At 38.8% G+C, this 18,607-nt stretch overlaps 1 protein-coding gene across 1 annotated transcript in view; it reads left to right on the top strand.

Annotated features, from left to right (window-relative positions):
• Nucleotides 1-18,607, top strand: part of GRID1 (glutamate ionotropic receptor delta type subunit 1) — a gene marked incomplete at its 5' end in the record, with an annotated part of 552,836 nt that overhangs the window by 205,321 nt on the left and 328,908 nt on the right. Inside the window, one exon of the mRNA XM_082002351.1 lies at nt 17,034-17,318. Within this exon, the coding sequence (XP_081858477.1) occupies nt 17,034-17,318 (285 nt within the window). The remainder of the gene's footprint in view (nt 1-17,033; nt 17,319-18,607) is intronic.

Below are 18,607 nucleotides of genomic sequence, written 5' to 3'. Positions count from 1 at the left end.
GTTGTAGCCGCCAGGCCAAGGAAGAGAGGAAGCAATGTGTCCTTAGTATGGATGTTGGCCTTGATCTTCAGTGTCCAGACTGTGTCTGGTATGTGGCAGCCACCCTGCACTAGGAGAGGGCTATGAGGAAGGAGCGTCTTGTATATGCCTCCATTACACCTAGATGTAATGTGTAAAGCATTCAAGGAGGAGGTAAATTTCCCCCAAACTTTAAGCTTTCTTCAGGCCAGGGCTTCATTTACCCCCTTAGTTGGTACTGTGGTCAAGGATAATGTGTTATGCTGTGGGCTGTACAGTTAAGCAACCCTGTTATCAGTGGGAAAAAACCCCAACACTTTTGTCCTGTAGAACTGAGAAATACTTGTTAGTCTAAATACATATATAACATAAGACTGATCTCTGTGGAATTTCAAAAACTGATAAATGTTCAAGGTCATTGTCTGCCAGACAGATGGTCTCGAGATGTAGATTTGGACTATATCAAAATATTCCTATCATGTAAAGATGAAGAATCTCTCTGACAAAAAGCCGCCCCTGAGAAATCAGCTGACATGTCTTATCCAGGAGGTAGTTTTCCTGGTTGCACAAAATAGTTTCATCCTGGTGAGGGAATAAATTGCATTTGATTTCAAAAAAGTTTCTTATTCAGATAAATCAGGTCCAAAATGTAAGTGGCTCATAGTACTGTATGTATAGTAAACACTGTAGCAAATGTTCAAGATCTCTGTAGAACTCACTTTAGGGGATGTGGGAGGGGTGAGTAAGTATGTGCTTTCTAAAGCATGTTTTAGCACAAGTGTGCAATTGCATTGCTGAAGAAGCTGTCTGTCTATCAAGATTTTAGGATACTTCTAAGCCAAGACACTAGATAAACCTAGCTAAAAATTCCGTTGTTTTGGTCCTAGCTTTAAAATGTAATTTGAGAGAAGATAAGTGAGCTGTGACAAAAGTTGAAAGGGACAACAATAATAGAAGGCATTTAGATAGGCTGCTAATGTGCAAGCCTATCTTGGTGATTCAGATCTGTGACAAGAAACTACTGTTTCTGGTATGAGAGAGACAGAGTTTTCTGCTGCTTTAACCAACTTAAACCATTAACATGCTTGATAAGAGAAAAAAGAAGGGGGAAAATCAAAGCAGCTCTTTCCTGAAGATGAAGGACTTCTGTAGTGATGAATGATTTACCTCATGGTGAAAATGCATCTGCTGTGCTATTAAGTTCATATGACAAATATTATATGATTTAAGAATCATTTTATTTTGAGATGTCCTTCAGAATTGGCTTATTTACAATGCGTGACTTTTTTCCAAGATTGTGAACTTTACACAAAAATATACAGCAGCTTGAAAGCCCACTTGAAAAATGGGTGTTCTCCCTTCCTTTTGTCTTTTTATTTTTGACAGATTTTTTTTTTAAGTGCTAATGTAGAAGTAGCAATGGAAAGATCCACAAAGGCAAGCGGTGATTACTGTTTATGAAAAAATCAGTTTGCAAAGACCAAACTCAAATCAAGGCAGGAAGCCAAGTTCTTAGTGGACTTATCTTCACAAAGTTGACTATATTATAAAATCATCATAAAAGATTATAAAAGCAAGATCTTTAATCTTTAACCTAAGGAGAACGAGATAAAAGATTACATGTGGGAAGAGACTCTGTGGTCCAGGCAAGAAACAGAGGGAAAGAAAGGGGGACAGACGAGTCTTTGATCTGAAGACATCACATAAATCTGGAAGAGTCATCCAGATGAGGCCAATGTGTTCAGAAGACTGGAAAATAGGGTGTTAGTATTTTTACACTATTTCTTGTGTTAGCAACTACTTCAGAAGCTATAGTATGTGTTTTGACTGTTGGAGATCCTTGAATGAAAAATTATAGCCTAGTCTAGCACTCTAGACTCTAACATTGGGTCTTTGGGAAGGGTTATTTTAAGTAAATTGGGAAGCTTGGAGAGCTAATAGTAACCATTGAGTCTGCAGAACCAGACTATGTTTGAGCTCTCAGAAACTGTATCTTCATGATATATCTAGAGAGCTAACCTGAGCAGGCAATGCCTCACTTCTGGAGAGATTTGGGAAACTTTAAAAGCCCATGATGCCAATTGTGTAGCTTATTAGAAATCAGACAAGTGAGATTCTAGAGGGGAAAGTACCATCAGGCCTGAGTATTGATTCCCCCTGGCCTCCCACCTTACAGTCAAGTTACTTTATGAAAATAATTCAGTGATTATGAGAAAAGAATAAAAGTTATTGTCCTGGTTTTGGCTGGGATAGAGTTAATTTTCTTCCTAGTAGCTGGTATAGTGCTGTGTTTTGGATTTAGGACAAGAATAATGTTGATAACACACTGATGTTTTAGTTGTTGCTAAGCAGTGCTTACACTAAGACAAGAACTTTTCAGCTTCTGATACTGCCCTGCCAGTGCGGAGGCTGGGGCAGCACAAGAGGCTGGGAGGGGGCACAGCCAGGATGGCTGACCCAAACTGGCCAAAGGGACATTCCCTACTGAATCACGTCACGCTCAGTGTATGAACTAGGGAGAAAGCTGGCTGGGGACTGCTGCTCGGGAACTGACTGAGCACCAGTTGGTGGGTGGTGAGCAATTGCATTGTGCATCACTTACTTTGTATATTCCTTTATCATTATTATTATTATTATTTCCCCTTCCTTTTCTGTCCTATTAAACTGTGTTCATCTCAGCCCACAAATTTTACTTTTTTTGTTTCCCTGATTCTTTCCCCAATCCCACTGCGACAGCAGAGGGGCTGAGGGTGGAGAGTGAGCAAAGGGCTGTGTGGTGTTTAGCTGCCTGCTAGGTTAAACCACAACAGGTATAAAGAATGTGACAGTTTAGCTGGTGTATATAGCGTATGTTCTGGATGGGACAGTGATTCTATAAAGATGATGTAGAAGAAAAGAAAAAAATCATAGCAAGTATAACAATCGTACAATGATAACTGAAAAAACCCAGCCCCACAGGGAATATAACATAGCTATTGTCAGTATGTCCAGGCACTAGAGCTGGACAGCTAAAGCTGGCATTATCTATGGTGCCCTACCTTAACTTGATTTTTAGCAGTCCTAGAATTTGAGTGCTTCTCTGAGTTACATTCAGTAATGCTTGGAACAGTGTGGGAATTGCAAGAAAGCTGTAACTGCTGTGGCTTTCTAACGTTTGGCTTCTGAATTTTTTTACTTGGCTTATGACTTGAGCATGTGACTATAATATGCATTTTCAGAAAATCTGTATGATTCAATACTGAATGCACACTTAGAGATGTAGTAAAAGCCTTTAGTGAGAAGCTGGTGACCTGTGAATAAACAAACAGAAAATCCTCATTTGTAGTGTTACTTCTGATTAAAAATTCACTGTTATAATAAGTCATTTATTATTTTGTAATTGGTAAAAAGAAAATTTATATTTGAAAGCAGGGTCCTTCTCTGACCTACTCTTTCTGCTTCTGTATTTGAAGGTGCATGTTTTTTTCTTAAACCAATCCCTCTGTGTGCCCAGGTTGGAATTTGGTGCTAGCTTCTTTGTTGTGAGGTCTGTCTTGTCAGTTTAAGTGTTTTCCTTCCATCTGTGTTTAACTCTCTACACAAGCAACCATTACTGGTGTTACAATGCCCTGTAGAAACAGATTCAGGAGGATGCAGTATTGGAATTACTTACCGAATGTGTCCCATCACATGTGATAATGTCTTAATAACTGTTTGTTCCTTAGGATCAGTTTGTCTGACCGCAGCACACTAGCAGCTCCCTTGGTCTTCTGTAGGGTTCATTCAAATGCTATGGTAGGAGAACAGTGACAAAATTGTTTTGATTTTAATCTGTGACTAATAAATTTAGTTGGAGGTTTTATATAATGAGATTTTATGAACAGAAACATAACAGCCAGTTAAGCTTTATTAGTAACATAGCCGAAGTAGCACCTAATCAGAAGTGTAGTAACATATTTATGTATAGATAATGTCATGGGGCTCAAGTTCTCCTCTATTATCCCCTTTCACAATTTTCTGTCATGCTGTTTCTGAAATCAGATGAAGTTGAAGGAGTTGTATAACAGCTGAGAGCAGAGCCTTTAAGTGAAATTATATCTTTCAGTGGAAGGTGAGGTATTTTAATAGCAGATCCTTTGTATGTGGTTCCTTCTGGATTAGTCAGTTTAAGCTTGCTTACTGATGAAATATGTTTTTTAGATCTCTTCCTTTGTGTGGTCTGTAGTCTTTTTTACAATCTAATTTAATTAGTTTCATATATATGACTTGATATCTTATTTGCCTCAAATTATTCAGTGAAATGTGTAAGCATTGCAATTAATTACAGGTCTTTGAAAATACGGTGCTTTAGAGTAATTTAGTAGTGGCATCAATTTTCTTGTTATTAATAAAACATTTTAATTGTTAGTACAGTATTTTATCCATAGAAACCTGATTACAAGAAATACTCTGTGTAATTGTAAAGAAGGTGAAGAAGGAAGAAATATAGAGGAGAATGCTTGAAGCGAAGTTCAGGTGGGCTGATAGTTGATGGACACCATTTAAGGTAGAATAGGAGACTAGTGGAATAAAATATTAATACAGGTTTATTTTTGTTCAATTAAGTACTTTATAAAGCTGATAATTTTTTTCCATATGGATTCAATATACCTGTTTCCCACTCCTGGGTCACTTTAGCAAGTAATTTTAATGCTTATATAAAGAAAAAGTAAAATTTGCTCTGAATAGCTTACTGAAACTTGAATTACATTAACAGATTCCTTCACAGCTATGATTCGGGTGTTTTAAAAAACAATAATTCTGTGAGTTCCTAGAACCAAGTCACCAGCTGAACAATGGAGAAATAAAACTCTTGTATTAAGTAATAAAGAAAAAAAAAATGCAGTCACTGCAGCACTCCAGTCCTGAGAGGGTTCCCACAGCATCTCTGTGGGATTGAAGCCCTGTGACAGCACCCACCCTTGCTGATCTCTCAAAAGGGTGTGAGAGATTCTCCATCGTGCTCTCCTCTTGCCATTTCTGTATTTGTGTGCATACAGTTGGTATGAACCCCTTTCTGTCCTGTTTTGCTATTTTCAAGGTCTGTCTTTGGCATGTCAGCCTGTGCCCCTGCTCATCAAACTGGTTCCCCACTTCCTCACTTGATCGTTGGCTGTCATTTCCCTTCCCCATTGCTCCTAGTTTAAAGCTCAGTGGGTTGGCCAGCCTGGTGGCAAAGATACTTTTACACCATGGATTAGATAGGTCCTGTCTTTTCCCAGAAGTCCTTGGTCTTGAAAGAGGGTTATATGGTTGTAAAAGCCCTGTTGTTGACAGCAGCTGTGCAGCCAGGTATTAAAACCACAGGTTCTGTCTACTCCTCTGCAAGCCATTTCTCTCTTCACCAGGAAGATTGAGGAGTAAAACACTGGTGTCTCACTGCTCTTGGCCACTGTTCTCTGAGCGATGTCATGCTTGATATGCTCCAGGTGTCCCTAGCACTGTCACCGGTGGCCATGTGGAAGAGCAACAAAGGCATACTGGTGTGTGGCCTTTGTGTGCAATAGAAGGAGAGGGAGGGAGACCTTCAGAAACTCTGTATTGCTGTTTGATAGGAATATGAAAAGAAAATGTATCCAGCAAAGAGAGCGCTTGACCACCTCTGACACCTTTTTGGTGTGACTTTTCTTTGAATTTTCTGCCTTCACAGTAGATGTAGCTGAAAAGGCATTAACGTGCATCAAATCTGTCCACCACTCCAGGATACTGTGATAGTTTTCAAATTAGTATCTTTTCTAGAGTGACTTTCATGTGTAGAGAAACCTTAGGTGCAAAGTGTAATTAGGCCAATTTTTAAACACTTTTTAACAATACGAGGTTAAAGAAATATTCTGTATCTGTGCTGGTATGAGGTAAGCCTGGTTATCCATACCTGTTATACAGAGCTGGAGGTTGAGGTGGTTAAAAATAAAGAAATGTGCAGTCCAAAATGGGAGCAATTTAAGAGGTCAGGTCTCATTTCAGCATCAGAACAACAGTCCCGGTCTTCAAGCAGCCTCTAGGTAAGAGATGCCTAAATGTTGAGACTTTTTGAAAATCTGTCCTAAGGTTCACAGTGGGAAATACCAGGTGTTAAACATGTTTGAACAATTGGCTAATTTTGTGTATTCAGATGAGAACTCTTGAAAATACTCCAATAATTTAGAGTAGCTTTATTAGGTGTTTAAAAAGTTATGTGTGGTGTCTGAAGTTACTCTAGGGCAACTGCTAAAAGGAAAACTGGAGAATGCAGATTTGCAGTGTTTTAATACCACTCATTTTGTATCACTGGATGGTCATGGTGATTGGAGATCTGTAAGCGAAGTGGTTTTTATGTAAGGAATACTGGTGCTGAGTGAGGACAGGATCTTAGTGTTGAGCAAAAATAATTTTGGCATTCATTATGCATTTCATGGATGAGGAAAGAAGAAAGTGTTCCTTTTAAAGTTGATTTTAGAAAATGAAATAGCAGCTTCAGACTGTTGCTAGGCTTGGGATATTTGCATATTCCTTGAATGCAATTGTAAGTATGTGATACATTGCAGAGAACTTTCAATAGCTCGACCCCTAAAACTTGTCAATAAATATATGCTATAAATATGTACTGAGTCACAGCTAGATTCATAAACACTGCAAGTCTTTCAGCAGCTGGCATAAATAAATGAATGTTGTTTGGATAAGTTGGCTCCTTCACCATGGGCATCCTTACCTGGCTATGTGAATTGACTTCTGGTGTCTCATCTGCCTTACATAATATTGCTGTCCACTTTGGTGGTAGAAGTAACAGCTATTGGAGGGGAGAAATGACAGACAGGGTGATAAGGATAAGTTTTAGGGCTGCATTTCTTGATCTGATTGTGCGAGTATGGAACTTGGCTGTCCATGCATGAGGCAACAGTAGCTTTTGTGAATTTACCTTGAGCCTTGTAACATTTAGCTTCTCATAATGCAGCCACCCTGACAGTATTATGTATACACCAGAGGCTTTCTTTAAGTCTCCTGCTTAAAGTTTAGGTTAGAGGAAGTGAAACGCTGCTTTGGAGTGATGTTTGCAGTTGTTTGAATTTGTTGTTTTTAAGTAGGTGTTTGACTGAGGCGTAATGACAGATTGGTTATAGAAAAGAGATTGTGCGTCAGTGTTCTGGATTGCTTAAAATTTCTAGGTGAGTAGGAGTGTGCAGTGAGTGGCACGTGCTCCTAATGTGCTGGAGAAACAACAGAATAGAGAAATCTTTTGTAGTTAGTTCAGAAGCACTGTCATGATGCTTAGACTGATGTTCATCCCTCCTGCTTTCAGCATAAGGCATGATACAAAGGAGAACAATTAAGGGGGGGAGCCCACCTCCCCCCCGAAGTTTCCATTGGCACTTCTTGTGCATATGTATCATTGCTGCTAATTAGGCAGGCAAGCAGGGCTAACATGTTCCTTGCTTGTCAGTACTGCTCAGAATCCAAATGAGTTGCTCTGTACCAAAGAACTGGAAGGTTTTATCAACTTGTCTAGAATTGCTGCGTTTGCTTTTTGTAAATGGCAGGAGAGTGTTTTCCTTCTGTGCGTGCCGGAACTGAGCCTGAGCCACGCTGATGTTAGAATGATACTCAGCGTGTACATGTAAAATAGTCCCAAAGGAGGCGGCAAAGTAGGGCATCCCTGCAGAATGCTAATGAAGGTGTGAAAAAATATTTCTGTATCATTATGATTTGTAATGAAAGGCAGGTGAAAGAAGCAGGGTGTGGAGAAAGTGCAGTTTATTCTGTGTTCAAGGGCAAAAGAAAACATAATTATTGAAGAACTTGCTAAGAATGGAAATAAAATATGCAGTATTCAGAAAAGCAGTTGTTTATGTCCCTTGAATAATTGAGATGGTTTGCAGTTAATTCTACCTCAGAACTACTGTTGAAGGGGGAAAAGAAAAAAAAAAAGTTAAAGCTGATTCAGTTCCACCTAGTGCCTTAAAATAGTGTTGATGCCATTGTGATTAATGTGTAGCTCTCTAAAACCATGCTCTATTCAGAATTACCAGAAATGCTTATTCACGTTTTTAAACATCATGCCAAGCTATGATTCTGGGAGAAAACCCTTACTAATGGATTTGCATTTCGTTGAGAAAACGGGAGTACAGTTATTCTAGAGAATTTTTTTACTGTCAAGGTACTACTTAGCTGCTTTAAGGAATTTTTAAAATTATTAATTCAGAAAAGCTAGAAAATGTTTAAGTTCCATGATGATTCACATCCTTAACCACTCACATTGCTAAATCGGTGTCTAAAATCTTTTTTTAATACATGCATTATGCAATCTTTCCTGGTGGGGTCTTCCAAATCCACCCAACTGCAAAGCCAATAGCAAAACTATAAAGCTGTTTCTGCTCTCAGAGACTCTTACCTTCTTTGGAGGAGCAAGAGAGCAGTATCGGATCTGTCTTTTGTGAAAACAAGGACATTTCTTATCTGTCAGTAGTGCTCTCAATTAATGCAATTTTATCAGTGGAGTATGCCTTATACTGATTTCATGGTGGTAGCTTTTTCATGCAAAATGTAGTGTGTTCAATGAAGATTAACCCAAAAATCTTACTTGAAAAACAACTGGTGCATTTGTTGACCACTTGATGGCATCACTCAGTTGTATGGAAACTAATCGGCTTTGCCAGTATAGCAGTTTTACTTGTGTGCTTGGTGTGAGAGGACTTTCATGTTCTATTTTAGACTATTAAAGACTGAAGAGAGCTATTAATATGCTCCCATAAATTAGATGAAGTCACAACTCTAGTCTTGATAACTGTTTTCCTTCTCTGTGGTATATTACTTACCATTTTGAAATAATTTCTTCATCTGCATAAATGTGAACAGAAGAGTGGTCTAGATTGCTTCTCTTTCTTGTCCTGGTTAACTTTGCAAGGATGGCAGCTAGTGGTTGAGTGGGTTGATACTGACACAAAGAATGTTGTCATGCACTGAAATGCCTTGTTGGCTTGTTTTTCAAGGGAAATTGCTTTAAACTTACAAATGTTGCAGTCAATATGCATTCTAGGGAAAGCGTTTATGTGATTTTGTATGTTCACTGTACATCCTATAAAATAAAAGCATTTTGCAGCCTTCATACCAAAACTAGGTGATCTGTCTGTGTGTGTGCAAGCCAACAATGACAGTTTACTGAAAATGCTGAACCCAGGAGGTAATGGAGGAAACAAGGCACAGTGGCTATTATTTAGAGGTAAGGGACAGTTCTGGTAACATCAGGGGAGCTTTGACAGTTTATACATGCTGATAATTGTCCCACAAGACATCAGGTAGTAAAACATATAGTTGCAAGCGGTATGAAGATCTAAATACTGCTTCTCCTATGCAGCCAGTGTCAATGAGCAGTAATGAGGCGCCCTGTTAGTGCTCTCAGCTGTGACACAAAGGAGATGGAGCCAGCTTCTGATCCCAGAAGTAGTAAACAGGCAGTGTGGGCAAAGCAGCACAAGGAAGGTGACTTGTTAAGGACCTTCTATCAGACATTTACACAAGGGAAAGTATCAGCATCTTGTCCAGAGGTGCTCTGGCAACGTGGTGTGTGTGTCAGATTTTGAAGCTCTTTCTGAGCTTGTGAGCTGGCAGGAGAAGGTGCAGTTGGCTTCTTGGAACTGGGGAGAACCCTGCACTGATTTATTGTGAGTTCTTCCCAATGTGGGTTTCGTGGCTTTAGAAAAAGGACACATAAAGACAGGTTTGTTTGATGTGAGACTCTAGAAAATGGGGGTTTTGAGGAGGCAAGCGTTGGAGTTTACTTTGTCTGCGTAGGATACATGGTTCCTTTGTTTTAAGTTATATCATGTTTCTGTGAAGTCCAGCAAGAATATTATCTATCTGACAAACTCCAGGCATGTTATGTCCTCTTTGGTTCTTGGACTGGTTATTTATTTATTTTATTTTTGCAGGAGCCTGCAGTATTTGTCAGTGGTTGCATATGTATTTTGAATGTTGAGCTAGTCATAGATTCTCTCCAAGGCCCTTCTCACAATGCATTATTATGCATGGGGAATACTTTCATGATCTGAAATTCTTGTTTCTGGTGGAAGACATGGCATCACATTTGGGCCCTGAATGCCATCAAGCAGGGGAATGCAATTGCCATCAGAAGCTATGGTGAGATGTCATGCTCAGCCAGCAACTAAACACCCACCAGCCGCTTGCTCACTCCCACCATGGTGGGTTGGGGGAGAGAATTGGAAGGGTAAAAGTGAGAAAACTCATGGGTTGAGATAAAGACAGTTTAAAAGGGAAAGAAAAAGCTGTGCATGCAAGCAAAGCAAAGCAAGGAATCCGTTCGCTACCTTCCATTGGCAGGCAGGATTTTTGCTTCAAACCACAGTGGACTAATTGCAAATTCACTTTCTTGTTTCAAGATGCATTTTTTTTTTTTTTTTTTATTGAAGGTCTCTGTGATGGAGTAGGAAATATTAATCTTCACTGCATATAAGGTGATACAGCAGTATAAGTGCTACATAAAAGATTTTTGCTGTCTATGTTATCTTTTTTCTGTCTTAACAGTTACTCTGTGACAAGCAACTATAGCTTTGTGTAGGATTTTCATAATAAAAATAATAAATTCTTAGTTATTTAAAGAAAAATAGTGTTAGTACAGAACATAAAGCTAAGTAAAAGCCTACCGAAATGGAACAAAGAAAAATGTATTTATTGCTGAATATCCAAAGGAAGAACAACTGCATAGCATGGCAGTAGGTGCCAATCATGTAAATTCATTATGAATTGCCTCAGTTAATGAAAGAAGTTGAATAGTAAGCAAACATCGTAAACTGTAAAGTAAGAAAAAAATATTCTTCAGGAAACCCCATGTAGTGAAGCATCAGGTTGAGTGCTTAGATGACTAATTTTAATGTTGTCCTTAATTTCACCAATAGTAGGAGTGAATCTTTCTATAGATAAGTATTTTTAGTAGAAGTGTTTTCAGTGGTATTAATTAGATTATTCTATAATTTTGTCTGCCTGGTGCACTGGTTTTGCACAAAAGCATTTAAATTTTAAAGGACTAAAGATAATTAAAATGTAGCTAGCTAATAGTCTTTTACCATTTTTCTGTGTGACTGAATTAGCTGTAGGTTTGTGCCCCGACTTCATAGAAGTTTCTCATGTACTACAGCAGAAACATTTGGGTTTTGTTTAGATATGCATGAAAACACTCACTTCTCTGCTTTGTGTTATTTTGGTTTTAGCTGAAGGAGTTGTATCATCATTCTCGTGATTTTGAAATACTGCTTGGTGGGCTGTAGTCTTTTTCCTTGTATTGTCTTTTTTTCTATCTCATCTCAGTACTCCAGACAAACCTTCCAGAAGGACTTTTTGCATTTAATTTAAGAATACCTCTATGGATGTGTTTCCTGCAGACCTTACATCTTGATTAAAGATGCAGTTTATCCGCTTTCTGAACTGATATATTTTTATCTCCTACTTTTTTGCTATTCTAGTGCCTCACCCAAAACTTTTATTATGCATATCTGTTTATATATAAATAAATTGGCTAATGAACCAACTTGCTGATTAAATTTTGTACACATGAATAATACAATAGCTAGTTTCTTGAGTGTTTATTTGTATATAGTACATGCTATTCTGCATCTGCTTGCTAGGCCAGTTGGTATATTTGCTAACTATGCACTTTCAGCAGAATAAATTCCAGGCCTTGATAATCTCATGGAATATTGGGATTTAGGTTCCTGAAATAGATCCCCTGCCCTCCAGCATTTACTATGTTCTCTGGAATTTGATGTTTTAATGATAAAATATCTTTTTCCCCATACTGGTTTTCAAAGATAAACAATGTGAAAAATTTAGTTTTTTGCCAGATTGACTGAGACAATAGTACTAAGGCAAGCATGAAGTCCCTCATCTCATCTCAGCAGGATGGTAGCTTTGAAACCTAATTACAAACACTTAAGTGCCAACTTTGTTAATAATTTTATTGCAGCGTACTACACCAGAAGTATCAAGTACATGTAGTGTGGCTGGATTTCCATTCTTTTGCCAGATCTGAAGTTCTCTTCCTTAATTTGAAAATTTTTCTAAGCAAAAACGTGGCAACCTCTCAACTTTCAAACAGTGAATTTTTTTTAAATGCAAGTTACTTGTGGTTAGGATGATTCTCCATTTTCAGTGCAGTAAAGAGCTCCTAAGGGTTAGTCAACCTGAAAAAGAAAAGAAAAAATTCAAGTAAAAATTAAAAAAAAACCAAAACAATTTGGAGAGGACTTACCAGATATGATCGGATGGTGTCCAAAGTGGGTAGGACCAGGTATAGTGATACATATAAGTGAGAGACAGAAAGGCATTGAAGTTTGAAGAGGCAGTGTGAATGCCAGTAGGTGGATATATTGTTAAATGCAAAATTTGTGGCAGCTGGTCTGTTGATAATTGTGGAAACAAACAAGTTTCTACCCTTTTCTGAATAATAGGAAACCACTGAAAGAAAGATTGAAAGATGGTCATATTGTCATGTTGCCAAGAGCAAGAGAACAGTTTTTCTTGGTATTTTGATTCTCTGCAGTTTGAAGAGAGAGGGATTTAATTACAGAGAGATCTGAGCTAAAGCTCTTAATGCAAATAGCCCTATGAAGATGGTGCCAAATCAGGACTTTGCCATCTGCACCTGTCTTCAGAAATAGGATGGCAATACATGAGGCAATGGTAGAAGAGCAAGACCTCAAACATGATTGTAGCAAAGCAGAATTCTTGCATCATCTCGTATGCCATGAGGAGTCCCGCTGATTAAAAAGGTCATATAGATAAAAGTGCACCGTGAAAAAAAAATAGCTGCTCCTCCAAGCTTAAGTGTGGTCTTAATGGAATATGACTGGAATTAGAGATTTGAGAGAAAAGTTTAGCATGTATTGCCATGATGTATTGCCGTAACAATTTTATGTTAGGAGATGACCAAAACACATTAACCTGTTTACTTCTGCCAACATCATGACAGAGAGAACACAGAGAAGCTGAATGGAAAAAACCAAGGCAGTAGATGGAGAAGACAGCAGACAGTATCTTGTGAAACACTGTGATGGAAATAACAGTTCAAGATGCAAAATGTCAAGCAGATGTGGAAAGGAGTGTTTCTGAGAACAGACATGACAAGAATAGGTTAGCAGAGACACTTCATTGAAACAACTAAAAACTGGATTAATCAATAATTCGGGAAACTTCAATGAAATCCAAGTGTAAGCTTGAGAGATGGTCTTTTGATGGCGGGTGACATTGATGAACAACTACCATGACATAATTTAATCTGCTCAAATAGATGAATGCAGATCTATCTTTAGCTATGGTAATGTTCATGTTTTCATCATGTAAACATGCACATTTCTTACTGTATGGTTTGTAGGATGTTGGTATTTTCTTAAAATGAAGTCTGATGGTGATGAAGGCATTCAGTACAGTAAACTAATAAATTTTGCTCTTCATATAGCAGTGAACTCTGGAGGTAGGATTGCTAGAACATTGTGTCTTTTTATATGTGGAACAGATACTTTAAAAACATTGTGGAAGCTTATTGATGTAAATGTATCTACAGGGTAAATATGAAAGCATCTTAGTTAAAACCATATGAAATTGTTATAACTACAGCTATAGTAACGAAGGATCGCTAAAGATCTCAAGGTGTTTGGAGTCCCCTTTCCTTTATGTTAGTAGGTTGATATGAACCAAGGCACTTCAAATCTCTGTATTTCAGCTTTAAGGAAATAAAGATGGGGATTATGAAATTCATGTGCAGAAATTGCAGGTTCTTTTGAGTTCTTATGAAGCTGCAGCCGACATACAGAATTAGTGATTTATTCAGTCACATAGTCAGGGATGCTTGATTGTAGCAGGGATGCTAGTATGAAGAAAAACCGAAAATTACACATCTTTTCTCATGTCAAAGTTTTGTATGCAAGAAAGTACATGCATGTGGGGGGAATCATAAAAGAATTGTCACTAGGGTTTTCTGGAATTTTATAATCCTTGAATATTCTTGTGCTAAGGAATTTCCAGCTGTCTTACGAGTTAATGAGTTTTTTAATGAATTGGAGTTTTTTATGTAGTTGTTTCCCATTGTCGTACTCATGTAGAGAGTAATACTTTCCTTCTTTATGTGCTAAAGGCTTATTCTCACCCTTCAATGTAATAAGTGTGGAGAGGTTGAACTTCTTAGAATCCATTGTATTTTTTACAGTGAAAGTCTTCTATTAGAAATATGATATCATCTGTTTCACATTCTGTAACTTGACTAAAAAAAACAATTCGGAATATATGAAATCTTTTTTCCTTAGTCATTCCAGGTTTTTTATTGCCTGCTATACTATCTCAAAACAGAGAGGCAAGAGGAGATAACACTTGCTTGTGTGGCATATGCTTTCAGGCAGAACATAATCAATTGACAAAATACCAAAATGTAGAGGCGTATTGGCTAATTCTTCATCTTAACCCATTGACACAAACTACAAAACAGTCAACTAAAACAGTCTTTACTGACATTTCAGTTGTGTTTGCTGGACTGTGCTGGGAGATAAGGGCGCCCATTTGCTGTGGTCTTTCGTATCTCTGGTCTGTTTGCTGCTAATAAGTGATCAGCTTTTGATTAGTGTCAACCACTGAATGAAGTTATCTCTTGTTATACAACTGGTGATCAGCTCTATATTCCACAAATAAGTGACTGTCTGAATGCAGCTTCCCATCAGAAAGGGCTTTGTTTTTTCTCTCCTTCTGCCTGCTTTGTAAGTAAATTGTTCCTTCTACAGACCCTTGTGGCTTGCTTTTCTCACCCTTGGTGACAGCAAAGCTCACTGGTTGGTGATCTCTGCAAGGGCTTGTAGCTCAACTCTGCTGTTCTCTCCCTCTGTTCCCACTTTGCTGTTCCCTCCCCTACTGTGACTAAATAAATTACCTGTATGACATGTTCAGTTTTCTCTGGCAAGAAGCCTGGGAAATCAAATCTGTTCCTGAACCTGGGTCTCCCATTTGGCAAATGTAATGCCTCCCTGCTGTTAAATCAGGTCAGCTCTCAGGAAAAACAAAGAACAATTTCATATAACTATAATCAACATAGAGTAGATTTAGATAATATAGCTGACGTATGTTTATTGTAAAGAACATCAAGGAAACCATTTTAAAAGCACTTCATCTTTCTCTGTTGCATTAGGATACATGTTGACTGTTCTGTGCATAAAGAAGATCAAGTATTTTCTTTCTGTTATCACACATCAAAGTGAAATATATTTATTTTCTGTCTGGTCTAAGAAGCTATTTGGTGAAACAGTTCATTGGTTGCATTAGAAACAGTTTTATGTATTTAATTACTATGGCTTTCTGTGTTAATTATTATTAATACTAATTAATTAATTACTATTAGTTATTAATAACCTGTCCAGTACCTTTTGACTTTTTGATCTCTGAAAGTGGTGATATACTTAAAAGTGTTTAGAGAAGGAAAAATAAATCCTTTTATTTATTGTTATTACTATTTTTCTACTTTTCTGCTCAGTCCGTTTCCACGGGAGATAAGAGGCGGCAGGTCAGTAACAGGGTGGCAGCATGTCTCTCCTGTGTTATCAAGATCTGACACGTGCCCTGGCAGTCCCGCAGCACGTGCCACACGTGGACAGTCTGCTCTCTTGCGTGCCAAGGCAATCACCTCATAAGGGGGAAGCACCAGGGCAGCGACCTCCCTTCTCCAGCTGGAAGCTGAATTTCCTGCTCAGCTACTCTGCATGTCCCAGAGGGGTTCTGAATTACATCCCAGAGGCTCTTTCATTTATCTACTGTTAGCAAGCTCAATGTAGGCTGCAGCAGGGCTGTAGAGTATCTCCAGTCACCTCCTGTCTGGCTTTATTATGGTGGACCTCTGTCTTGGGCAAGCAAAGTGGCTGGTTTCCTTTGTGCAGGTGGTTGCTTGGGGACTGAAACAGTTACTGAAACCCTGAGCTGGCCCTGGCCCTCTTCAAAGGAGGAGAGGAGTAGGAAGTGCCAGGTGCCCCAAGGGGGACCCTCAGGGCTGCTGCAGTACTAACCTATGAGCACTTGCTGTGCTGAGCTCCCAGGGGCCAACTTTGCTGCCGCTTATTCAAGAGGGTCAGTAAAAAAGGGCATCAACAGCTGCCTTAGTCTTACACAGTCTTACTACCACTGCTGACTTCTAGCTGTGAGGGCCTTGGCTGGAAATATTTTCCAACTCCAGCTGAATATCAGGTTGTCTTACCTGCAGGAGTTCTGGGAAGAGCAAGCCCTGTGAGAGGCTGCTGGATGGCCTGAACAGCACAGCAAGGCTGCCCAGGCCTCTGCCCAGGGTTGCCAGACCTGCATGGCCTGTGTTTCAAATTCACCTAATGCTTCATTCTGAAAATCAAATGGGCTTAAATGTATATGCTGTGTTTTTAAATGGTATGTGCTTTTCCAGACCTCTTTAAAGACAGCGACAGTGTTGTTAATAATTGTTTAGTCATTCATGAGTTGCTTTTGTTCTAATGAGTGTCTTTGTTGTTTCTTTGTTGCTCTGAGACATGCAGTGAATGTGTTTTCATCAATTAGAAAACCCTTCAAAACTCTGTTGTATAAGACAAATCCTTGAAACTGAAATTCCTCTTTATTGTCTGAAGCCTTCATCCAATGTGCACAACAAAAATTAAGAGGTGAAAGCAGTGAAATGGGTTTTAAAACATGGGAGTTCAGTTCCTGCTTCCACCCGGAATGACCTGACCTGAATGGCTATAATCTCCATCCGCATCGGCTCCTGCCTGAAGAAATGACACTAGTAACGTTATCTGTCCTCAACTTCATCTTATCAGTACAGATTGCAGATCCTGTCTCCTACTGTAAAGGTACAGGACCTAACTCTGAAAGGCTTCAGCTGATACTGTAGTATAAATAATTTCAGCTCTGTGTTAATGGCAAGGGTGAAGCCTGACTTGCTCCCTTCTTAGCATCTGGCTTGGTCAAAGCAATTATTGAGCTTCTTCTAACCCTGCTTTATTTCTTGTCTTCTCCAGCCTGTGACCTGATGACCCTGGGGATCCTAGCCTTAGTGACGTCCACTGGTTGTGCCTCAGCCAACGCCCTGCAGTCCCTGACGGATGCCATGCACATCCCACACCTTTTTGTACAGCGCAACACGGGAGGCTCCCCACGCACAGCCTGCCACCTGAACCCCAGCCTGGAGGAGGAGGAGTACACGCTGGCCGCCCGACCACCGGTCCGCCTCAACGATGTTATGCTGAAACTGGTCACTGAGCTGCGGTGGCAGAAATTCATAGTATTTTATGACAGTGATTATGGTAAGTAAAGTGGAGAATTTCGGACACTATTAAATTGATTTCTTTTTAACTGGGAGATGGAGAGGAAAATATAAAGGGAAAGGGTGAATTTAACTTGCTGAGGTCTTCGTTGACAAAGGGGAAAGTGTTTCAAGTGGATGCAGGTCTTTGGTTTGAAAGAAAGGTTGCTGTGAAAACTAGTTCTCAGACAAGCAGCAAAGTTGCTTAGCAACCCCTACCAAGACAGCCAAGGTTTGAATCATCTCACACTTTTACAGTAAAATATTAATAAAGTGTTGACATTGATTGGCACGTAGCTGTGCAAGAAAGTTCAACACTGCCTCTACCTATTCCCAGAAAACACTTTCTAGCAAAGATGAGTACGGTTCTCTTTAAAAATTAATTTTCACAATAACTATTATAATTTCTTTTTTCACATGCTTTCTTACGCTATTCTCCATTTGGACTAAATTTCACAGTGATACACTTCCTGGCATTAAACCAGAAGGTAGAGTTGGCATTTTTGCTACATCTGATGTATTTCCTTCAGCAAAATTTTTACTTTGGGCTGAAACTTGAGGAAAAGGAGTCTCTGCCCAAGGAAATGTAATACCTTGCGATGGGTGTAAAGAGTCAATGAAAAAATAAATCTCTCATTGTGCCAAGCTCTTGGAGTGTAAAGGAACTGTGTGCATTTTTTTTTTTTTAATACCCCCCCCCCTTCCCGATATGAACACTGTTCCATATGTTTAAGTTGTATTATTTTCAGCATTCTCATTTTAGGGTATAGGATCTGTAATGGATATAGGATCTGTAATGGGAAAAATAAATTTTCTGTGGTACATTTTAAAACCCTGCGAACACTTTTGATTTAAAGCATGATGCCTAAGCTTCTGGTGTGGTGACTTACTATGAACAGAATACTGAGAGGAAATTAAGGTTAAATTGCAGTTGGAAAAATAATATTATGTGTATATTATGTGCATATAATTTAGATTTTATACATAGTCTTCCATAACTGAAAAATAGATCTTTATTTGCATTCTCCCTATATAATGACAGTTTTTTAATGGTGGATCTGAGAGAAATAACATCTTTGGTTTTGAACTTGGGCTACTCCTAGTTTAAAAACAAAACAAAAAGGCTATGCAAAGGTTCCTGAGCTCGAATGAGTTATGAAAGTCTCGGGTGCAGCTTTCTGTTATTGGTTGTTAGAGATGTCACTTGCTGTTTCTTCAACACGCAGATTGAAGATGATGAGGGTGATTTTAAGTGGTAAATAACTGAGGCTGTAACATCCTTTTAATTAT

This window comes from Phaethon aethereus (assembly GCF_964289735.1).
Source record: "Phaethon aethereus genome assembly, chromosome: 7".
In the NCBI taxonomy this organism is placed as follows: Eukaryota; Metazoa; Chordata; class Aves; order Phaethontiformes; family Phaethontidae; genus Phaethon; species Phaethon aethereus.
Note: the sequence above shows the minus strand (reverse complement) of the source record. Positions and strands in the feature narration are given on the sequence as shown.